The 25222-nt window shown below is 35.9% G+C and overlaps 1 protein-coding gene across 1 annotated transcript in view; it reads left to right on the top strand.

The window, feature by feature from the left end:
* Positions 1-528: 528 nt before the first annotated feature.
* GPCPD1 (glycerophosphocholine phosphodiesterase 1) overlaps positions 529-25222 on the top strand; it is a gene marked incomplete at both ends in the record, with an annotated part of 44745 nt that continues 20051 nt past the window's right edge. Inside the window, 9 exons of the mRNA XM_084247968.1 lie at positions 529-577; positions 3355-3451; positions 8710-8794; positions 14395-14470; positions 16325-16366; positions 17974-18097; positions 22369-22600; positions 24444-24606; positions 24919-25051. Of these exons, the coding sequence (XP_084104094.1) occupies positions 529-577; positions 3355-3451; positions 8710-8794; positions 14395-14470; positions 16325-16366; positions 17974-18097; positions 22369-22600; positions 24444-24606; positions 24919-25051 (1001 nt within the window). The remainder of the gene's footprint in view (positions 578-3354; positions 3452-8709; positions 8795-14394; positions 14471-16324; positions 16367-17973; positions 18098-22368; positions 22601-24443; positions 24607-24918; positions 25052-25222) is intronic.

Below are 25222 nucleotides of genomic sequence, written 5' to 3'. Positions count from 1 at the left end.
AGTTTCAAACTGGTTGCAGAATATGACTACTTTGTTTCAGCGCGTGCTACTTAAGATCCTTGGTGTTTCCCTTGTTATTAAAGTTGAAACCTTGTTAAAGTAGATCTCTCTTGAGCCAAGCTTTCTTCTATCCATAGTTGTTATTTGTTTGTTTTATTCTCCACCATAACAGGAGTCTGGCCAGGAAAGATAGGTCAAGTGCTGAACAGCTGCTTATCAGAAGAGAAAGTGCTAGGCAGGAAAATCTTGAATCTTTAAAAGTAAGGACACTTCTTGTTTGAAGTATTTCTGGTCCATGCTTTCTTATGGAATAGATTGTAACATAAAAGCCTGAAATTTCCTAAATAATTCAGTTTCTTTAAATATAGTGATTCTGAAATCTTTTGCTTACAATTGAGGTTTATTTATATATTTTTTGCTTTTTAACTTGTGTCTTGATGGCAGCTATCTAAAGCTAATACTTTAATACTATAAATGACAACTTCTCTTTTTCTTCCTAGCACGACATCCTATAATAAATCCATCAGAATGACTCCTTCTCAGGTTACCTTTGAAATCAAAGGATCTCTTTTACCAGGTATTGTAAAGTTTTACTTTAAAGCAATCTTTTAATTAAGTGAGCGTTTTCTTATTTCTTATCTTAAATATGGAGTTAACCACTCAGCCTGATTTTTAAATGAAAATATCTTTAGGCCTTGCCTCCTACCAGAAATGTGCTCAAAGCATAGTGAGCTCAAGGAATTAAAAAATAAACCTCCCCAAGTAGTAAGTGTTTTATTCTCATATTTTTTTAAAAATAGCTATGAACTTACATAATTTTGCACAGGACAAGGTAGTTGACCATGATTTTTAGGTAGCATGGAAACAAGATTTTGCTAGTGCAAGAATTTGATGAAATAGTTAATTAGGGTAACTTTGCTCCCTACTTGTAAATATTTTCTTAGCTTCTTTGTATTTTTTTTTCTTTTGCTACTTAAAGCAACATGAACTAGGTTTAATAGAAAATACATGTTAAAACAGCACCACACCTGGGTTATATACCTTCCTATTTATACTCTGGCTATATTGTTTGTATTTCTTCCCACCTTTCTCTGTCCTTTGGAACTTTTTCAGATTGTTTCTTTTGCATAGATCTGTGCACTCCTTACCACAATCTTCCACATCCCAGTAGTTCAGGGTCCCGACGAAATTCAGGGTCCTGAGACTAGTTTATAGTGCCTCTTAAAAGATTTTATGGAATTATTTGCATAATTTTGTTTGAAATAGCTTGTAAGCTCTATGAAAACATGTTTTTATCTTATTTACTCTACATTCCTACACTTGGCGCCGTGCCTGGTTCAGAGCAGGGGTGAATTGGTGTTCAGAGAATGAATGGATGTTTTACTGTCTCCGGCATCTTTGTTTTAGCGGCCATCACAGCTGTTGACAGTGTGTTTGTCCAAGTTGATATTCTTAGCCAACATGATCGGATATAGCCCTACCTCTGGGCAAGAGTCTGCGTATTGAAGATTGATGGTCAGCTTGATGGATTGGCTTCCTTAAGTCAAGCACTCACCTCCAGCCCAGTGTGTAGTCGCCTCTGTGGAGAGAAGACTGTAGAATTATAGTGTATTCCTTTAGGGACTTGTAAACAGTTTAAGCCAGAAGTTGCTGGCCATATCTGGCAAATGGACTCAGAATTTGCCATGGAAAAGTCAGCTTGACGGGAGGAATTAATATTCTTAAGACTAAACGGAAGATAATGGTGGATGTGAGTGTGGCTGAATCTATAGTTAGGGAATGCACAGAGGGAAGTTAGAGGGAACAAATGGAAAGAATGGGGGGGGGGTGATATTTGCACATTCATTTAGTTAGCATCAAGTCTTTATTATCTTTTATAAATGGGAGCCAATTAAAGAAAGTGGGCTGTTTGTTCTGGCATTTCCCCCTATTAGAAGTCATATTCTAAGAAACTCAGAAAGACACAAGTAATACTGCAGTAGGGGCTTGGTAAAATGTAGGAGCACTTAAACAGCAGAAAAGTAAACCACCAATTGTCCCAAGTTGCACTTTTTCCATTTGGGATCCATGTTCTCTCTGGAGAAAAACGTAGCTGCTGTTTGTGTGAATATAAGAAATAACAGATTAAATGAAAAACAAATGTAACCATCCTATATTTTAGAACCCTGGAATTTCCCAAATGACTGTCACACTTAGGATTTTAGTTGTTTTAAACCATTGAAGCGTACAGAATTCTCTTGCAGACGGCTAAAGCTGACTACTTTCTAGAATAATGCCTAAAAACTCAGAAGCCAAGCTACTCTCAGAATGTGGAGGAGTTTGGCTTGAACTTTGTCATGTAAATTCAGTTCATTATCTTTTTCTTTATGAATTTTAAATTAATTCAGAATGTATTGATATATGTCAAAGACTTCTGCATACTTGTATCCAAGAAGGTGTAGCTTGTTAATTATCTAAGATCTAGCAAAAATAGGTAATAACTATATGTTGGTTTGTTTATTGATGAGACGTGTTCAAATGAAATGATAATTACTATTTTAGTAAAGAGTACAGATTTTCTACCACTGAAGTCTTTGTTTTGAGGAATATTTTTGGCTACATTACTCCTGTTCCATTGATAATTTTCTTCATCTTTAACTTGTTATTAGCTACTCTTGAGTTCTTGGGAAATATTGACTACTATTTCTACAGGACATTTATATGCATTTAGTGTTTGCCCTTTAACTTGGGAACCGCCATGAGGTCAGGTGCTGCGGTTTGATCACTTTGTCATTTCGGTGCTTGTTACTAACTCAATAGATAGTTGAACAAATGAGAAAAGTTTATCTTCATACTTTCCTTTGCCCACCCTTCTCTGACTTTGGCTTTGTTGAGGTAGTTCTAGTTATAAATGCAGCTGGTGATGTGGTACCTGGCTCTAAAACCATGTCTCCAGAAAGACTTCTCTGCTTTATAAGAACTCTGTATCTGTTTAAAACTAGCACAGGGCCTCCCTGGTGGTGCAGGCATTGAGCATCGCGCTGTGAAGCTGTCCGCAGCCTCTGCAGCACGGGTTCCATTCCGGCCGGCCGGTGAGAATCCCACATGGCAAAGCAGACCTCTCCTGTCTCCCCCACTGCTCCCCTCAGCAGCGTATTTCAGTCCTTCTGCCTGTCTGTTCCCCGCTCTGTCTCTGGTGAATCCTCTCACCCTCCCGTGCCTCTGGCCTGTACCCTGGTTCTTGTATAAATAAATACATCTTTTAAAAACAAATTAAAAAAAAAAACAGCTGACTGCTCTCTTTCCTAAAACAGATTGAAGCTTTCCAACTTACCCTGTTATAATTTTGTTTGTTTGTTTGTTTGTTGTTTTAAGGAGAAGTTTTTGCAATCTGTGGAAGCTGTGATGTTTTGGGAAACTGGAATCCTCAAAATGCTGTGGCTCTTTGTCCAGAAAATGAGACTGGTGAAAGGTGAGCATGGAATGTCAGTTGACACAAGAACAGAAGAATTATGACATTCAGATTATAAACTTGGAAATGCTAAAAGACATTGGTATTTTCTTCTTTTAGTTTTAATTTTTATCAAAATTTCACATATACGTAGTTTTAAAAAGTTAAAATAGTTTTACAATGTGTGTTGTGGGAAAAAAACGAATTTCTTTGTTCTTCAGTTTCTGTCAATCTATCTGTAGGGTCAGGACTGGACACGGTGCAGGTTTTCTATGATCCACCAGACTGGGTAAAGGATGAATTGGAGTCCTCAGTGGCTTTTTGCAGGCTTTTATTGGGGTTTACCAGGTACAAGGCAGGCAGGGGTACTGGGGGGCCGGGGGGCTGGCAGGCTGGCAGGCCTCCCAGCCCCTAGCAGGTCTTCACTCTGGGCTCTCTGGCCATCTCTCAGCTTCTCTCTTGGCTTCTGCTGCTTCCTTCTTGGCTTCTCTTTCGGCTTCTGCTTGCATCCCCGTGACGCCACCCTTAAAAGCCCAGTCTTAGCCCAGGTGCATCTCATCTACCTATGCCCATACCCTACTTCAGGTGTCCGCCATCAGCCATGCATTCAGGACCGCAAGGATCCATCATCTATCCTGATGGCGGGAGAGCAGAAAAGCCTGACATTTTTCCTTACCCTACAGTCCACCCCCTCAGGGTTTTCTGCCATACGATCTACATATATACAATTTTCTTAGCATACATAAACAATGCAGCCATGGCCCACAAAAGCAAATACCTCACAATATAACAAAATACAACAGAATATAAATAAGTCCAGACAGGGCCCCAACCTAGTAGCAAAAGGCAATTATTGGTACCAGCAGATGAGCCACCAAATCTGCTGCCAAAGGCACTGCTCATATGAGGGAGGGGAATCACTCACAGCATCTACTGTAACACATCGGGAGCTTTCAGGCTTCCTGGCCTTCTCTGACTGTAGTTTCAGCTATAAGCCACACACAGCATCCACCCCCAGGATGCACTCACTCTGGGATTGGCGGTTGGGGGTAATCGCTAACCCTCAGGGTTTCTGTCTGCAGTCGCTCCAACACTCGGCTTTCATAGCCACCAATGCGACTCGCAGACCCCTGCACTCAGGCCAACCCACTGCACAAGCACATGGGTCGGGGTTCCAAACTCTACATTCGGCTTGGGCTCCACCCCAAGCCACGTTCCCCACCCGTCCCCCAAGGATGGGTTCCTCAGCTCCTCACCCTCACTCGACAACGAGCAGGGCATCACCCATAGGTGATTTTACGAGACTCACTGGCCTTCCTCAGCTTACTTAGTGCTTAGCAGCCACTCAGGGCTTCCCAAACTTAGCATCAGCACCTTTTGCCTTCTCAGTTGGCTTTTCTCCTTTGCCTGTCTGCTGGACATACACTGGCTGCTTTTGGCCATCAAGGCCCACTGGCCACCCCCAGATTCTCAAAAAAACATAACCTGCCAAGGTCCTCCGCCTTCTGGCAGGATTGTCAGTCCAAGTCCATCAGTCAAAGTCTGTGGGCCTCTCCTTGCATCAGCACTGGTGAGCTCCAAATCGTGATCCTCCCTTTGCCGATGATTCTGCTGCCCCAGGAGTCGTTGGCTGGTCCTCTCGGGTGTCTCTTCCATGTGAGGTCTCGTCCCGCAGCTCCCGGACCTTGTCCCTCTCCTGTGCTACCATGACACCTCCAGCGTCATCACAGGCAAACAGTCTGTTACTCCTTAGTCCCTCTAGGTCTTTGGAGGCCTCAAATACCCATCTGCATGGATCATCCTGCCGACTACGCCAATTGTAGGGTCAGGACTGGACACGGTGCAGGTTTTCTATGATCCAGCAGACTGGGTAAAGGAGGAATTGGAGTCCTCAGTGGCTTTTTGCAGGCTTTTATTGGGGTTTACCAAGTACATGGCAGGCAGGGGTACTGGGGGGCCGGGGGGCTGGCAGGCTGACAGGCCTCCCAGCCCCCAGCAGGTCTTCACTCTGGGCTCTCTGGCCTTCTCTCAGCTTCTGCTGCTTCTGTCTCGGGTCTCTTTTGGCTTCTGCTGGCGTCCCCATGACGCCACCCTTAAAAGCCCAGTCTTATTGGGGTTTACCAAGTACATGGCAGGCAGGGGTACTGGGGGGCCGGGGGGCTGGCAGGCTGACAGGCCTCCCAGCCCCCAGCAGGTCTTCACTCTGGGCTCTCTGGCCTTCTCTCAGCTTCTGCTGCTTCTGTCTCGGGTCTCTTTTGGCTTCTGCTGGCGTCCCCATGACGCCACCCTTAAAAGCCCAGTCTTAGCTCAGGTGCATCTCATCTACCTATGCCCATACCCTACTCCAGGTGCCCGCCATCAGCCATGCATTCAGGACTGCAAGGATCCATCATCTCTCCTGATGGCGGGAGGGCAGAAAAGCCTGACATTTTTCCTTACCCTACACTATCGATTTTCAGCTTTCCATTGGTTCTTTGATACTTACCACCATATATCTAAATAACAAGATTATGTTGTTATTTTTTATATAAAAACCTTTTTTAGGCATTCTCTTGCATTTTAGCACATATTTTTGATAACTGATCCAAATTTTGCCTTAGCTATAAAATCGTTTTCTTCAGGCATATGTAACTATCAAAAATAGCCAATAGTAGAACACATAGTTGATTTCTTAGCTATATAATGAAATGTATACAACATTAAACTTAGCATGAATGTTTTGGTGCACTGCATTGAGAAAAGAGGATCTGGGTGCCAGTTTCAGTTCTGCTTACCTGGTCTTGGGCAAATCTGATATCTCTAGGCTTCAGTTAAATTATCTCCTGGTGAAGGGTTTAGGATAGAATCAGTGAATGTCAGGTAAACAGTGTTTCACAGAGAGAAAGGAAGTAGATTATTCATGTAAATGATACAAATAGCAAACAAATCTGTTTGAGCGATATTCTTGGGTATTAGAATTGTATTTCTTTGGGTTTCCAGTGTGCTCTGCACCTGAGTGCTCTGCGTCTTTTTATGAAGTCGCAGGCATCTCCCAAACCTACAGACTTGTGGCCATGAGAGTTCTGTTGGAAGTTTTTTTCTACTTAAAAATAATTTGAAGATTGTGGTATTGTCTTCTAATAATGCAGAAAATATGGGTCACTTGTTTTATTTGCTCTTGTATGTTTAGTGGTATTTGGGAGGACGATATGAGTACAAAGCAAGAAGATGCACTTTCTCCGCCCCCTTTTTTTTTCCACTGCCCCTCTTTCCTGGTTTTTCTTTCTTTTTTTTTTTTAAGATTTATTTATGCATACAAGAACTGGGGTGTAGGCAGAGGTGCAGGGATGAGAAGATTCACCAGAGCAGGGTTGGGAGCAGAACAGGCAGATGTACTGAAATACACTGCTGAGGGGAGTAGTGGGTGAGACAGGAGAGGTCTGCTGTGCCAAGTTGGCTAAGCTCCCTGGCCAAGGATTGAACTCATGCTGCAGTGGCTGTCCCATAGCTTGATAGCTAGTTTGATAGCACTGAGACTTAACCCTTGCACCACCAGGGAGGCCCTTTCCTGGTTTTTCTTAAATTTCAAGAGGTGAAGTTCATTCTTGAAATCAGTTCTGTTTCATTTTAAATTTGGCTACATTTACTTAGAGAAGTAAAAAGACTCATTGCTTTGCTTTCTCCAACTTTTCATTTAGTGGCTCTTAGCAACAGGTATGTATTAGAATCACTTGTGAGAGCATTAAAAAATACACATGCCAAGATTCTATTTCTGGAAATTGAGAAATAGTGCATGAGAGAGAGGCCTAAGCACATTTTTCAAGGCTTCCTCCTGATTCTGCTCTGCTCATCTGGGACTACTTTCAGATACTCTGGCTTGCTGGGTTTTTTGCGCCTTTTTTGTAGCAAAGGTGGGAACTAGATTTCGTGGAGTCAGCCTAAAATCCTGTGTTGAAAAGGATTCTGAGGTTGATCAGGGAAAAATAGTAGGCTTTGTAGTTGCCAAGTATTTACTGTCCTTGTGCTGAAGCAGCAGTTTTTAACCAGCTGTATACATCCAGATGCCCTGTGAAGTTTTATCAAATCCCATGTGACCAGAATCGCCGCCCCCCCCCCCCCCCAGCGGGGCCCCCCGCCAGCCTTGTGAAATCAATCTCCCATGGTGGAGCCAGGGCATAGGTATTTTGTTACTACCAGATTAATCCAATTGTTGAAGCTAGACTATGGGCGAGAGCTGGTTGTGGATATTTTGTAAGGTGCCAGGATTGAGTCAGAGTGACGTTAATGCCCTTTCTTGGTGGAGCCACGTGGAGAGCCGTGCTAACCATCTGGTATTATGAAAGAACATTTGGAGCTGCTGTTTATTCACTGAACTATTCATGCTGAATTAATGTTGGGAGTAATGGTCTATGACAATGGCTCTCAAACTTAAGTGTTCATCATCAGAGACACCTGGAGACTTATTAAATTACACTTACTGGGCCCCACCATACCAAGAGTTTCTAATTCAGTAGGTCTGGGTGTCACCTGAGAATTTACATTCCTGACAAGCTCTCAGGTGATACTGATGGTCCTGGGGCCATGCTGTGGATACTAATGGTTTATGCTTTGAGGCTCCAAATCAGTTCTAATCATGAATTGTAGTGAATTTTTTTCACGATTGAGTCAGTTTTAGAATTAGCATTAGAACATGTTAGGATTGCAGAGTTCAGAGGAAGGCATTGAGTTGAAACAAGTAAGACATAGAAACATAGAAACTGATTGCTTTGGCAAGGGGATAGCCAGAGGCTAGGCAAGATACTTAGAAATAGAAACAGTTTGGAACATGAATGTAAATTGTCCACCTTAACCTAAAAGCATCGTGGCAGCCATGTAACATCTCTAGCTAAGTGGCGAGTGAAAGAGGGTTCTGACTCAGCCTACATGTACTTTTTCCATTTAGAGTACTTCTGACTCTGGGTAACTGGTTCCTTCTCACCATTTGGGTCTGACAGCTCTTTCCCATTGAGATCCCCCCTCCAAGAACCTCCTCCAAAATGTCCTGCCATGCCTGAAAGGTCAAATAGCTTTTACTGTGTATGTTGTTTTAGTGATTGTCTACTCACACAAGAATGCAAGATGGGCTCTTTTTTCTGCCTTATCCATATTTCTAGAGCTTCGTAGAGATTAAGCCTGAAGTAAAATTTTGTCTAGGAATAAATATTGATCACAGACCTTAACTTGAGGGGTTTTAGGAATTATGAAGTCTGTGCATTTTGCTTTGATATTGATGATGCCCTTTAAATTTTTGCCCCTTACAGCATGTTATGGAAAGCCACCATAACACTCAATAGAGGAGTATCAGTTGAGTATCGCTACTTCAAAGGGTGCTTCTTAGAACCAAAGGTATGTTTGTTTGTTTTTTATCTAGTTTGCAGTTTTATAAGCAAACTTACTTCTTTGAAAAATAACTAATTTGTTTGAAACATTAAAAGTAATATGTGTTTGTTTTGATCAAATAAGGAAAATAGAACTCTAGATTAAAAACATTTTAGTACCAAAAAGCAGAGTAACACTTCCAAAACAAAAAGCAAAAAGCACTTCAGAGGCAGACAGTGTCTGCAGTGGAATTGTTAAAGACTAATAGTAAGTATGTTCTGCAATGTTCTTATCATGAAATTAAGTTTTAATGATAAATAAATGTTCTTGAGAGTTGTGCATTATCTGTAACTTTGGTGAATTAATAAGCAGTTGCAAGGATTTTTCTTTTTGTTTCTTTTTAAAAATTCCTAAGTGGTATACATATATTTAGAAGCATATATAGCCAGCTTTAAGGGAATAATTGTTTTTAAAAATTATTTCACAGCAGCCATCACTTCATGGCTGCTTAATTCCTGTCAAAACTGAAGTTGTTCCTCTTAGATTTTTTTCATCGATGACATTGTTAGAGCAGGATATTTTCTAAAATCCTTTTAGAATGTATTTTAATTCTGAATCTGCTTGCTCACAATGATTTTTCTTATTTTGGGATCATTTTCATATTTAGAAAAGAAAAAAGTTGGTTTTCAATGCTTACTAGCTGAAAGGATTGTTTTCCTTCAAATTGTTTACCTTTGAACACAATGTGCTGCATGTGAATGAAGGTTTAGGTAGGAGTTTAGGAAGCAAACATGAATTAGATCTTTAAAAAAAAAATTAATTCCCATTGGGAGGTCATTGAGCACTGTTACATGTAAAAATTGCAAGCAGCCACTATTACCTCATTCTCTTAGCCACCATTTTAAAAAAAGAAAAAACTGACAAACCCACTTCAGCTGTCTTTTGCACCTATTACGTTTCTTATTCCAAGAATATGTTGTAAATACTCAGTAATTAAACTTAAGCTACAATATGGTTGATCATTATGTTGGCTTATCTTGACAATAGTGTCACTTTAATGGCTTATGGAAAGATCATCTATTTGGCAGAGGGGCTATCCCTTCTGTAAAATTTTTCAATATAAATTAAGCAATTGTTTATAGACACATAGGTCATAGCACTCATAATACTGAAAGTTTATTTGAGGATCCTGACATGTGGAATTTAGCTTTGTAACAAGAAATCAACCAAATTTTACTCAAAGGTCTGTTTGGAAAAGAAAAATCATGATTCCTTTGGGCATAGTTTGCTAAAGTAAGACTATTGTCAATACAGGTCAAATTAAGCCAACCTGGAGTATTTTTCCTTTTCATTAAAAATGTAACCAAAAGCAGAAAATCAGCCAAAATGCCATTTTGAAAAAATTGGCAAGTCTGCTTACAGTAAAAAACAAGTTTTTCCCCTTGTAATACTTGCAAAAGTTTACAGTATGTGTTGGTGAGTGTGTTTCTTTAAGTAGGTGCTCTGTATCGTGTACACATGTACCGTGTGATGCAGGGGCTGCCATGGTAAGTATGTTTTTCATGGACTAGAGTAAATAGCTACATAAAATCCCATGCATATAGCTAGAATTTTTTTTTTACACCTGCCAGCTTAAAGTGACACTTCTATTCTCTTAAAATATGGTGGCTTTTTTTAAGTGAAACATTTTTAATAGAAATAATTATGAAACTTTGTCTCAGTTGTTCATTGTGAAAGATAGAACAAATGTGCAAGGAATTTTAAATCATGAAATATGTAAATTATTGGAATATATTATGATTATAAAGAATGATAGGAAAGCAAAGTAATTATAAAGCATTGAAAAGCTGAAATGGATAATAAGATTAATTTTACTGGATCAAAAGTTTAAGGAGGTAGTCCACCCCAAGCAGTTGTAGAGCCTAACCTAAAAAATCTTGTAATCTTGAACAAGTCACTTCATCTTTGGATTTCAGCTTCCTCATCTCTCAAGTGAGGGATTTGAATTGTGAATTTCTTAGGTTTCTTCATTGTTAAAATTTTATTGTAAATAAAATTTTGCCATTCATATTTTCTCTTCCATATTTTGCTTTTTCTGGCATATTTTTTTCAGTTTGGAAGTTGAGTCTTCAAGTCCTTCTCTTAATTTTTCACAGCTACATTTTCCTTATACTTTGTAGAATTAGAATGAAGTATGAATATGTTCAATTTTAAAATAACTATGTATAATAAATTGAAAAATTATCTTATTTAAACATAGCAGAAGGAGGTGGTATAGTAGGTATTCCTGGAATGAAAACATTGGCATTAAAAAAAAAAAAAGAAAACATTGGCATGATTTTGTAGATAGCCCCTTAATTTCACATCTTCCCCAAAGGTAATTTTTGAATTAACATGTTACTTAAACATTTTTTAAAAATCTATGTTCACCCCTCTTGCAACTGAATTAGGGATATACTTAATTCTGTGATGTTAGTCCGTTTCTCATTTTATTGTTTTTAAAGTTTTTCCTTCATTTCAGTGGAAATAGCTCTTTATTTTTCAGTAACATATCTCCCTAATTTTTATAGGTGTTAATACTCATAGATTCGTTACAAACATGTTCTTTTATTTTGTTCTTAATCTCCCTTGATTTTCATTTAAATCCTTTAACAAAAACATCGGTCATGTGTGGTAGGCACATCATTGTTTGCTTTTAGAATAGCCCAGGTTATCATTTTGTACAGTCATCTTAATAATACAATTCTCTGGATGCTAAATACTATATTAGAGATGTCTATCAGCCTAACTTTCTTTGCTTTATTCATTCCTAGGTAGCTAATTTTATTGGTCTTATTAAAAATAGTAATTTTTAAATAACATAGGTCTGGCCTCTGACATTATAGGTAAAATTTCTTCAGTGCTCCTTTACATGTGCATTTGTTTCAAAATTGTAAAAGAAAACAATTTTTTTAAAAGTTCACATTTTTAGTTTTCATGTTTGGTAGCAGTGGTATTACATGATTAGTTTGTAATTTTGCTTGGTGGTTTGTTAAAAAATAAAACCCATCCCTTTCTACATGTTGGATAATCTGTTTATTTCTCTTAGTGCTTCATGTAGTTGAGTGATATCACTACTTAAGAAAGGGATGGGTAGTAGATACAATTTTAAGTTATCTGTTGAACTGGCTCCTTTGCGCTTTAGATACTCCATTCTATATTTAATATATTTAAGGGTTTCATAAAAGGCAGCCTTTTATGGAATGGAATTGTTCTATTTTTTAAAATCTAGAAGCATGAGTTATTACATTTAGCATAGTAAAAGAATTGTGTATTTTGAAATTATTGATGAGGTTTTTAATTTCCCAATGCTTCAGTTATAAAATTTTTTTAAAAGCTTCAGTAAACAGAAATTTAAGAGTGCCTTCTAAGGTTTATTAAAGTAGTCCTAACAATTTTGGAAATTCATTGTATTTTAAACCTTGGTTCATTTTTTTAATATTATGACTCTATGTACCAACCAACAAGGACTTGTAAATAGTAGATACAATTTTAAGTTATCTGTTGAATTGGCTCCTTTGACTGCTCCTCAAATACTCCATTCTGTTCCAGCCATGGTGGTTTTATACTGTGAGATTATAGGGAGTTTGTTACTAAAACAGATGATGGTTGAGTTATTGAAATAAATTACTTTTAAAGTATGTTCCCTATCAGATATTTAATCCACAGGACTGTTACTACATGAATAAATATAGATACTGCCATCAATACTTTGTAAAGTTCCTCTGACACCTGAATTAATACAAAAATAAGCTGTCTCCTTTCCTCTATCCAGTTTGTATCACCACTGACTTTTTATATATCCAGCACCCTTTCAACTCACCTATGATAGTAACTTTTATAAGATTAATGATCCATACTACCTTACCATCTTTGTAGCAAAGAGGATTTGGGGGGAGAGTGTGGGGACATGAGAGAAGTGAAAAAAGGAAAAAGGTTAGTTCTTTCTGGCTGCTTGTTACTGCAAATAAACATCCTTCCTATTTTTAAGTTATGCATTTGCCAACGTGACAGAAAAAAGTCATAGAAAAAAACAAATAGCATTTTAGGATTACATGTATCTCATTTTCTTAGTATAATGGAAGTGAAAATCACCATATTTTAAGTGCAGTTTCACATATACCTTTTAAGAAATGTCTACTCAGTCTCTTGATTCATAAGTGAACCCTTACAACAAGGAGATAGATATTCGAGAAAATGAGCATTTCCCGTATTATCCCAGAATTAATGATTTGAGTGAATGATGCTGTTTCAGTTTTCAAGCTTCTAAAATTTACTAGTTTTCAAGAAGATTTTAACCTCTGGTTATTTTAAGTGACAGAATTATCTGTGTAATTTGTTTAATGTGCCTAATTTGTTACACACTTACTTGTTATTTGGCGCATTTATTCTTAAATGTCATAGAAGAGTATTTAAGGCCATTTAAAGGTATACCATGTATAAAGATAAGTTTGTATGTTCCTGACTTTTTAAGAGTATAATATATACCTAGAAAAGGGTATATATGAAAATGTTGGTAGGGGTTATTCCTAAGGGTATAATAATGATTTTTGTTTTTTTTTCTTTTTGCTTCTCTATATTTTACTAAAATTCTTCAGAAAACCTGTTAAAGAAGAAAAAATTAAAATGCCTTCTAAGGTTACAGTTTGAACTTTTGCTTTTAGAATGTATATTTGAGGGTTTCATTTTGGTATGCAAGTTCAATTAGTCAATTATTAAATAAAGGAAAATTAGAAATCATTTTAATACTTTAGTCCTTTAGATGTATATGGAGAGATTTTGTTCATAGTTTATTGTTTTTAAATTGCTGTAGATACTATCAGCAACACATAAGATTTTATTTTGTTAATAAGAACTTGATAGCAGAAGACAGTATTAGGAATTGTCACACCCTATGATTTTATAAACTCTGTAAGAATAAAACTGGGTGTTAGTTCCCCTTTTATCAAATTTGTTCAGATTTACCCATATATGTCTCCTTTCTTTTAGGGTTTTCTGTGCCCTTTAGAAACACTGATTACTATGATATGAGAAATCTGATGTTCTTCCTATTATCTTCTTAACTCTTAAGTATATATAATGAAGAACTTTATCATGCCCTCTAGTTCCTTGAGTAGCTTGTGATAATTGATTTTACTGTTCCTACTACCATAGAGTTTAGGGTTTCCACTAACACTTCAAGAACTGCTTAAGATGGATAATTTTTCCAGTAATACCAGTAACACCAAACAGAAAGTATATTTGGTGCTAATTTTGATATGTTGCAGAATTAGAGTCAGTTAAAAGTTAAGTTTTATTTGAAAAAATTGAGGATTGTAGGCAGCTACAACACTGGGTTTAAGACAGTTTTGTGTGCCAGTTCATCTCATTTTTCTTTGTTCACTGCCTCACCCTCATTTTCTTCCAGCACTCATCATGTTTTGTGACCTGGTACATTCCTGATATTTGGCATATAATATCGATATTAACAAGATTAATCTCTTGGTTTCATATTTAGAGTAAGACTTAGACCACAAACATCTTATGGAGTCATGGGTAGAAAATAAGATATAAGAAATTATTGCAGACGTTTAACTTTTAAATTGCAGACTATCGGTGGTCCATGTCAAGTCATAGTTCACAAGTGGGAGACTCATCTACAACCACGATCAATAACCCCTTTAGGTATGGGCATTAACTGCATCTGTTTGAGGCATATGCATAAAGTTACTAATATGCTACACAATGGCTTAGTGGGGTCTAGTAAAATTTTATTCTAAAATTTAAGGTCAATGTATTGTCAGTACTACAAATTTCACTTAGTATTTTATGGATCTTTCAAAACTAAACAATGCTTAATTGCTTTTCTTTATAAACTTTATTAGAAATGCTTGCCTAGTTATTTAACTTTCTCGGGTTATATTGATTTATTATGGAGCATTTATTTTCATTTGCAGTAGTAACAGTTTATGTAAGATGTTGTTATTCTTGACTAAGCATCCATGACTTTGATTACTTGCTCAGAAGACTTAGAGAACACTTGAGCAAAGAATCCAAACAAGATTCTTTTTTTTTTTTTTTTTTTTGCATACTGAGAGTACTGGAATAAGTTTTTCTATTCTTTTTTTAACTAGTAAATACTCAAATGAGCTTTTATGAACAAATTCAAATTTCTTGGTTGTAGCAGATATATTTTCCTCCTAATGTACTTAAATAAATACTATGCTGGCTGTGTTAAAATTCATACTCAAGATAGCTTTTTAAAAAACAGTCTTCAGTTATCTTCTGCCAAAAAATGGCATTTCTCTCTATATAATTTTTAAAAAATTTCTTTCCCATATTGAGATTAAACTTTGAAGTTTACTTTATGTAGTTTAAATTACTCACTTGGATTCATCCATAAATTGACTGAGTTTTAAGAATTGTATCTTTTTAGTTTCTAGAGAAAATTAGAATTTAAATATACTAAGTGGCTTGCTAACTAGTAGCTTAGATTAGAAAGTAATGAAAGATTCTGCTTAATCTTGTAGTGAGGACACATATCAAGCAAGGACAGATATTTGATTCCATCCTCTTTATTGGATTTCCTTTCTGTATATTTTAATATATTTTAATAGTGTATATTGAATTTTTATGATAGTATAGAATTACAGTAGTCCCATATTGAGGGTGGAAATTATTAGATATTAAGCATTTAAAAAATAATTTGCATTTGAAGCATCTTGCAGCTAAATATATATTTTTATTGTGAGAATTGGGGCTATTTTGTTTCTGGCTTTTTAAAAAGAAATTTCATGCTTTTGGAAAGGATAACTTCTAAACTTAATTACATGAATCTACCAGGGACTCTTTATTGGAAACTTTCACACTTAGTTTGACAAATATTTCAAACTTATATTTAAAGTAAATTGGGAAAGAAAATAGTAGGGAAGATAATTTATATTATACTGAGTGAGTGGGGCTTTACAGCTTTTCTCATTTATTTAAAATTTCTGTTAGAAGGAAATGTGCTAGCATTTTTCTTTTAGTAGTTCCTTACAGCTCTGATACACAGGTAAGTTTATGCTGTTTATAAAGCTTAACTGGCTATAGAAAATAGTTGGGCTTCATGGAGAATTACATTTTAGTTATGTTCAGAATAGGACTACATAAGAATAAGCATTTTAATTGTGCCAAGAACTTTGGTTTGAAAAAATCAACCAAGAGATAACACTGTCCAGCAACCTGTCAGTCTCATGTATTGGTGGGTGTAGAAGTTTGTTCCAGTGCCTCTAGAGTCACCTCTGAGGAGTTTTCTTTCTCTTCCTTATAAATCTTGTGTAATCACTAAAAGTATGTAAGAACTATGACTGTCTGATAGATTCCTTAAGTGGAAATTCATTATTGAGGGCTACAATAAATATGCTTATTCACCTTGGGCTGCTTTTAAATTTTATATTCAGTATATTTTTTAAATCCGTAAGATGGCTAATTTCTCAGTTGCTCATTCTGTATACATCATGAATTTTAACTAGGTTTTCTATTTTCCTTCAATTCTAGAAAGTGAAATTATTATTGACGATGGACAATTTGGAATCCACAGTAAGTGAGACTGAGTTTTGAAAAAATTTACTGATACGTTTGAAATGTTACTTTGTATTTCATTAGAAACAGGGATGTATGACAGAACATGATATTGAAAATAAAGACTATATCCATAAATGAATACATTCCATTAAATAATTTATGCTTATATAGTTTATCTTTTTGTTTTTTATTTGGTGATTTCAAGTATGTGAATTCATAGAAAAGTAGTATGCTTAGCTATTAACTAATATCACTTAAAAACTTTTATGTTTGAAAGTGATATTAATGGTTCTAAACATTTACGGTGAAAAATTACTTTTAAGCTAAGTTATGCATTTTGTGTGTTTTGTATATTCATATCCAGTAAAATCCAGGTAAAACTGAATGTTTTAATCTAATTGAGTCTTTAACAATTGATTTACAGCAGAGTAGGAAATCCTTCACTTTTGAGTATTTTGAAAACGTTATGTATTCTTATACTTTTCTGCTTCAGTAAATATTTTATCCTGAGGATTCCAGTTTTCTTCAATGACTAGAATTTGCCATGTATCCTGCTTATCATGCTAAACTGCATTTTTATTTGAGATTCTCCATTGTAGTGGTCAAAAGGTGTAAGGAGGGTGGACAGAATGTGTGCTTGCACTGACTCTAACCAAAGATAAACTACTGATCACTAGTTTGCTTTCCTGTTGAGTGCAGGAAGGCCTGAATGTTTTGGGTGTGGTTTTACTTCATACGTATATTCCTGCACACTTTAGAAATGTACATGCTCTGTCGGTATTTGGATAGAAATTTAACTTCTTTTCCTAAATTTTATTTGGGATTATTTATATTACATCATAAGATAGTCTTAAATATTCCAGTTGTTTAGTGTTTTAGACTTTTGTCCTCTTTTATATACCAAAGATTATATTTATGCTACGTGTTTTAGAGAGCAGTAGTTGTCTCATATTTTTAGCTGTAATACAGCATTTTAAAGTTATACCTAAGAAGTTTCTTGACTTTTTTAAAGTGCTGTTGATGAAAAACTTAGGTTCAAAATAGGTGACAGCTCTTTGGTATTTATGAAAATTTTATTATCTATGTTAGCATGTAAGTAAGTTTAAGTTAAACAGTGATAGTACAGTGTTGTCACAATCATGCAGTTTATTAATGGTAGAATATATAAATGTGAAAATACAGATTTGACTCACAATTTTGTTTTTGCCTTCTTGTATCTCAGCCCCCAGCACTAGTGGCATAACTAGTTTTGGCTGAGTATATCAATTGACGCTTTGGAAGTATAATAACGATCCTCAACGGAACAGCTGCTAGGTTAGATGACAATTTGAAATATGTGTTCTTTCTGAAAAAGTTTTGTATTACTTTAATTATGGATTCAATTGGGTATTTTAATTTACTTGAGTTATTGAAATATGACTATTAATATTCATTTAACTTTTTTCTCCCTACTTCATATAAACGTTTTTCAGTGAAAACTTTAAGACTTACTTTAGAAATACCACTGATATGTAACTTCAGTACATTAAAATGTGAATTGGAATTGCCAGTGTGTATTGTACTTATTGGATTGTTTCAAAAATATATATAGTAATTATTGTTGATCATATTTACTCTGCCAGATGGTGTTGAGACTCTGGATTCTGGATGGCTGACATGTCAGACGGAAATAAGATTACGTTTGCATTATTCTGAAAAACCTCCTGTCTCAATTACAAAGAAACAATTAAAAAAATCTAGATTTAGGTATGACCATGTGTATTTATTACTTAGGCCATTTATTTTCACTAATGTATATTTTTGATACATTTGGTTTTAGCCTTTAAGTGTATAAGTTGAGAAAATAACACATTTATAAAATAATGTCACATTTTCTAATAATATCAGGGTCTTGTGATACTGGGTTGCTTCCCCACCTCAGAGTAATGGTTACATATTCTTATGTTAGTCTTAGTAAAGCTGGAAATTTTTGCTTTTATATAAATAAATTATTTTCAAGTTTATGTTTCCTTGTAGTTTCTAAAATTTGTTACTATAATAGTAAATAATTTGTTTTTTAATTAATATAGTAGAATAGTTTTTGTGCTTAGGGGAGGATGACATAGAGAAAAATGATTGTTGAAAATATGTCAGTGTCCTAAACTTTCCAGTGTTGTGAAAATGTAAAACTACTTCATAAAGAAAGGTAGCAGTTATTATAGCAATTCCAGATTAGATTCTTTTTAAATCTATATTAATTTAAGAAGTAGATATCAAGTTTTGTGTAAATAGCTAGAGAATAAGAAACTTTATTTTTCTTCCATGTCATCATACACACCTTGGAATGAACTGGCTTCTTAGTGACCCAGGCAGCCCTATCTTTTGAATTTTTGTAATTTTGTAACTGAGAGTTCTAAGTCTTGATATATTATGCACCCTTTTCTGAAAAATTGTCAGGGCTGGGTTGAAAGACCATTTTTTAGTAAGTGATATAATTAATAATACAGTACTTAGTACCTTTACAATAACATTCATAATGGTTTTGCAGTTTGTAAATCTATAGCTGTTTTATAGTAACTGCTTAAATATTATAGTCCTCAATCATAAAATGCTTAAGGAGAAGGATAGATAGCATTGACTAGTCCTTTGCATTGGTTGTTCTGAGTCTATAAAAGAGGTTTAGGCCTGTCTTCTTTCTGTGCATTACCTTTTCTAGGTCTCTGCTTCTGAGAAACGGGGGTAATTGGGCCACATGGCTAATCTGCAAGATCACTTTGACCTCCCAAGATTCTCTGAGCAGTTAGATATCCATAATTGAGTAATTTATATATCTACATGTTAAAAAAGCAAATTTTTTCCCCCAAAGATTTATTTATTTATTTATATAAGCACTGGGTACAGTCAGAAGCACGGGAGGGTGAGGGGATTCACCAGAGCCAGAGCCGGGAACAGAACAGGCAGACTGAGAAATACACTGCTGAGGAGAGCAGCCGGTGTGACATAAGAGGTCTGCACACCATGTGGGCCCCTCGCCAGCAGCCGGGGATCAAAGCGGCGCTGCAGAGGCTGCAGGCAGCATCACAGCCCAGCACTCAACCGCTGCGCCACCAGGGGAAGCCCCCCCAAAAAAGCAAATTTTTAATAACTGTAAAATGTCTTTTTTGTATAAGACCTTGAAAATAAAGATAGAATATAAAGCCCTGGTTAGTTGGGCTTATTAGGGATTTTTTCCCTTGAAGAAATGAGTAGATAATTAATGGTTGGAGTTGTGATTGACTTGCAGATACATACGTGAGTCCTGCATAGTTCTTGTTTGTATATAAATCACTTAGAGTGCTTGTATACATTACTGTGTGCTTAAGCTTAAATTGGATCTTTTTTTTATACTGTACTTACTTGGGCTATACAAATAAATAATTCCTATTACATATATGTGTGTATATTACATCTTCGTGTGTATATATACATATGCATGTATATTATGTATATAAGCATCCCTTTTAATAGATTCCACCAATAAGTGGAAAACAATGTCTCTCTTTTTTTTTTTTTTTTTTATAAATTTTATTGTTATATTCCCCATACAATTGCAGCCCCCCATTCTGACCCCAATCCCTCCCCTCCCGCCCCCGCCCCCCTAAAAGTGTCTCTGGTTCATAGTTTTTTGTTGATTTTGATTTTCACTTTCTTATAGTTATTCATTTTCCTGGTCCCTTATTTAAGTTTTCTAGATTCCTGCTATGAGTGAGACCATCCGGTATTTTTCTTTTTCTTTTTGGCTTATTTCGCTGAGCATGATCCCTTCCAGCGCCATCCATGTTGCTGCAAATTGCATGTGTTTATCTTTTTTGAATGCTGAGTAATATTCCATGGTATATATGTACCACATCTTCTTGATCCAGTCATCTATTTTTGGGCATTTGGGTTGTTTCCAAAGCTTAGCTATTGTAAACAGTGCTGCTATAAACATAGGGGTGCAGGTGTTCTTTGGAATTGATGTTTCTGTGTCCTTTGGGTAAATACCTAGGAGTGGAGTTGCTGGGTCATATGGAAGCTCTATGTTTAGTAGGTCCAGAAATCTCCACACAGCTTTCCACAGTGGTTGGACCAGTTTGCACTCCCACCAACAGTGCAGAAGAGTTCCTTTTTCTCCACACCCTCGCCAACATTTGTTGTTGCTAGTTTTTTTAATATGTGCCATTCTCACTGGTGTAAGATGGTATCTCATGGTAGTTTTGATTTGCATTTCCCTGATGACAAGTGATGTTGAACATTTTTTCATATGCCTGTTGGCCAATTGCATTTCCTCTTCAGAGAAGTTTCTTTTAAGCTCTTCTGCCCATTTTTTGACTGGATTATTTTCTTTGTTGTTGTTGAGACTCATCAGCTCTTTGCAGATTTTTGTGATCAGTCCTTTATCATTAGTGTTGGGTGCAAAAATGTTCTCCCAGTTGGTGGGGTTTCTCTTTGTTTTTGTTATTGTCTCTTTTGCTGTGCAAAAGCTCTTTAATTTGATATAGTCCCAGCTGTTTATCTTTGCCTTCACTATCACTGCTTTGGGTGGAAAACAATGTCTCTTTATGATAGACAGTAACATTTATATAGCTCTTTGAAGAAAATCTTTATTATAAATAAACTCTTTCATAGAATTTTAAAGATAATTTAAATGTAAATTTTGAGGTTTTTGTAGATACACTTTGTTGACATAGTAACTGTTTTCTTTCATTTCTTGCTTGCCTATTACTGCTAGCCATTTGTAATCTATCTTCATATCCTAGGAGAGAATATTTGTTCCTTCAGGCTCACCCACAGAATCATTTGTCCAGAACTTTTACTAGGAGTTTGGTTTCTAAGACGAGATGATGAATTTTATTTGGATTATTAGTGCTACTGTTGATACTACCCAACAATATCACTAATCAAGTAATCTATGTAGATGTCCTGTCTAGGAGACTTCAGAATTATGTGCCTCTAAGACAAGCCTCAGCAGTGGTTAGAAGCAGGAATTCATGTGGAGAACAAGCCAGACCCACTCATACAATTCCCTTACTTGTATTATAAATCAATCCCATTTACATCCATAATGATAAGTGTTCATAGCTTAACTGTTAGTCTTTATAATAACATTACTCTCAATTGTAATGGTATTAAAATTGTTTATATACATTTCAGTTGGTGCAGGAAATAGTCTTGAATTAAACTGACTTTATGGCATGCCACATAATTGCTCTTCATTAGAAATAGATTTATCTTTGTGACCTTATGACTTTGGGAATTAGCCCTTCTTTTTAGCACTCTGATACTTTTATAAAAGTTTTAGACTTTTGGGCCCCCCCTGGTGGCTCAGCGTTGAGTGCTGCCCGCAGCCTCTGCAGCGCCAGTTCGTTCCCTGGCCACCAGCAAAGGTCCCCCCCCCCCCCAAAAAAAAAAAAAGTTTTAGACTTTTGGCGTATTCACTTTTTCATTTAAAAAGATATATACATAAAATATGCATACATATAAATACATATATTTTAAAATAATGCTTTTCTTTAATAGTGGGCTTTTCAAAAAGTACCTGGACTTATTTTGGTAAAATAGAAGAAAGGGGATTTTTTTTTTATTTATAGCCTACATCTCTTAATAGTCTTTAATGCACAATACCAGAATATAAGTCAATTTTGTACTTATTTTATATACACACTTAAAAACATTGAAACTTCTCAAAAGAAATGACATAGCCAGTTATAAATGAGGTAATAGTAAATACCTCTTTAGATTAATTTTTTAAAGAAACTGAATTCATGAAAACTACCTTAGGTATAATGAGCATTTGTCTTGTTTAAATACATTGTAGTAATATTGTAGATAAAAAATAGCATTATATAAAACATACCTAATTGTTAGCCTATAATACGTGCAGACTTGGCATAATATTTATTTTTTTATTTGAAGATTTAGATATTCAGGAAACTGTTAAATTTAAGATTTAGTTAACATTTGTGTACGTTTTCCTTCTGTCACTTTTTGTATTACATTTTTCTTTTCCTTTTCTGCAGAGTAAAGCTGACGCTCGAGGGTCTGGAGGAAGATGACGATGATAGGGTGTCGCCCACTGTTCTTCACAAAATGTCCAATAGCCTGGAGATATCCTTAATAAGTGACAATGAGTTCAAATGTAGGCACTCTCAGCCAGAGTGTGGGTATGGCTTACAGCCTGATCGTTGGACAGAGTACAGCATACAGACAATGGAGCCAGATAACCTGGAACTCATATTTGATTTTTTTGAGGTAAGCAATTATATCACTGTAGGGAATTAACAAAGAATGCATTCATGAACTTATTTTCACATGTTTTGATTTTTATTTTTGTCTAATTTATATAAAGCCGTGAACATGACAACTTTTGGGGTGTTTATTCCATTTTACTTTTTTTTTTTATACTTCTAAACCTCTATACTGTTTTTCCATTTTGGTGACACCAACAGTGGAGAAAGGTTCTTTATTTCTCCACCTCCTTGGCAGCACTTATTCTTGATTTTTTGATAGTAAACATTCTAGCCATTGTGAGGTGAAATCTCATTATGGTTTTGATTTGCATTTCCCTAGTGATAACTGTGTAGAGAATCTTTTCATTTGTGTTAGCTAGCTATGTATCTTCTTAGGTGAAGATTCTCTTCCCATTTTTAACTTTTATTTTGTTGTCTTGTGTGAGTTGTTTATATATTTTAGATATTAAATCCTTACCTGATAGATAGATCGCAAATACCTTGTCCCATATATAAGCTGCCTTTTTGTTTTAATTATGGTGTCTTTTCTCTGCAGAACCCTTTTAGCTGATACAGTCCACTTGTTTTTATTTTTGTTCTCTTGCTATTGGAAATGATTCCACAAAGACATTACTAAAATTAATGTCAAAAAACTCTTTACCTATGTTATTCTTGGTGTCAAGTCTTATATTCATATCTTTAATCTATTTTAAGTTGATTTTAGTATATATAGTGTAAGATAGTGACTTAGTTTCATTCTTTCACATGTGCTGTCCAGTGTGAAGACTTTTCCTTTCTCCATTGTGTGCTCATGGCTCTTTTGTCATAAATTAGTTGCCCATACACGTGTGGTTTTATTTCTGGGCTCCCAACTCAGTTCCATTGATCTGTGTGCCTGTTTTTATTCCAGTACTGTACTGTTTTGATTATGTAGCTTTGCTGGCAGGGACCATGATAGCTTTATTTTTGTTCTTTTTTTCCTCAGACTATTTGAGGTCTTTTGTGATTCTATACAAATTTTAAGATTTTTTTTGTTGTGTTTCTGTGAAGAATGCCTTTGAATCTGTTTGTTTTAGGTTGGCTGGCCATTTTGATGATACTGATTCTTTCCATCCGTAGGCATGGAATGTCTTTCCATTTCTTTGAGTTTTCAATTTTTTTCAATAGTGTCTTATTGTTTTCAGTACAAAGGTCCATTACTTCTGTAGTTAAATTTATTCCTAGGTATTTTATACTTTTTTTTTTTATAGAGGCATGTTTTATTTATTTGTTTGTTTGTTTGTTTATACATTCATTGGGTACAGTCAGAAGCGTGGGAGGGTGAGAGAATTCACCAGAGCCAGAGCGGGGAGCAGAGCAGGCAGAAGGACCGAAGTACACTGCTGAGGGGAGCAGCGGGCGGCAGGAGAGGTCTGCGCGCCATGCGGGACCCTCCTCTGGTGGCCGGGGAGCAGCCGGGGATTGAACCGGCACTGCAGAGGCTGCGGGCAGCCTCGCAACCCAGCGCTCAACCGCTGCGCCACCGGGGAGGCCCTATTTTATACTTTTTGATGTGATTGTAAGCAGTATTTTTTCCATCATTTCTATTTCTGCTAGTTCACTACAGAAATACAGCAGATTTTTGAGTATTGATTTGTGGCCTGCAATTTTTCTGCAAGTCAGCAGAATTATGATTTTAAAAAGTTATATATAAAACAAAGAAACAATCAAAATTACCTGAATATAAATTTGACTTTTTTTTAACAGTCTTCCTCCTTAGACTATTGACTTTAATGGAGTTTTTTCATCTTTACATGGAAAAGATTAAAGTATAAGAATTCAGGTTATTCTAAACCTCTTTTTTTTTTTTTTTTTTTTTTTTTAAGGAAGATCTCAGTGAACATGTAGTTCAGGGGGATGCCCTTCCTGGACATGTGGGTACAGCATGCCTCTTATCATCTACCATTGCTGAGAGTGGGAAGAGTGCTGGAATCCTTATTCTTCCCATCATGAGCAGAAATTCCAGAAAAACAATAGGGAAAGTACGAGGTAAGCCTGGAGAAACAGGGTGGCCCTTTATAAATAAATAGAGATCAGTTAGAATTTTAATTATTTTCAAAATGAACTTTTGAGAATAGTAAAAATTAAATAAGAATTACTTTTAGAATATTAACTAAAACAATAACAGTGGGGGGACATTATTAAATTTTCTGGAAGCTTTAAACCAATTTCCTTTTGCTTTTTTTCTATTTGGTAGCAATTGATAAAGCTAGGTTGAGTGGAATTTAAATGTAATTGATCTTATGGCCTTTTTAATCATCTTCATTTTTTCCTTTCCTCCCCTCTTTTTTCCTACAAAAGTTGACTATATAATTATTAAGCCATTACCAGGATACAATTGTGACATGAAATCTTCATTTTCCAAGTATTGGAAGCCAAGAATACCATTGGATGTTGGACATCGAGGTGCAGGAAATTCTACAACAACTGCTCAGTAGGTTTAATATTTGAGTAGTTTTAATATTTGACTGCTCATACTTGATGAGGTTACATTGATTATCTCACTAATGGTCAAGTGGTCCTTTTATTGTTAACCCTGGGATTTATATGTAACTTGGTAATTGGGGTTCCCAGTTCAAATTAAGTAGAGACCAGCTTTCTCCTA

This window comes from Talpa europaea (assembly GCF_964194135.1).
Source record: "Talpa europaea genome assembly, chromosome: 11".
Taxonomy (NCBI): Eukaryota; Metazoa; Chordata; class Mammalia; order Eulipotyphla; family Talpidae; genus Talpa; species Talpa europaea.
Note: the sequence above shows the minus strand (reverse complement) of the source record. Positions and strands in the feature narration are given on the sequence as shown.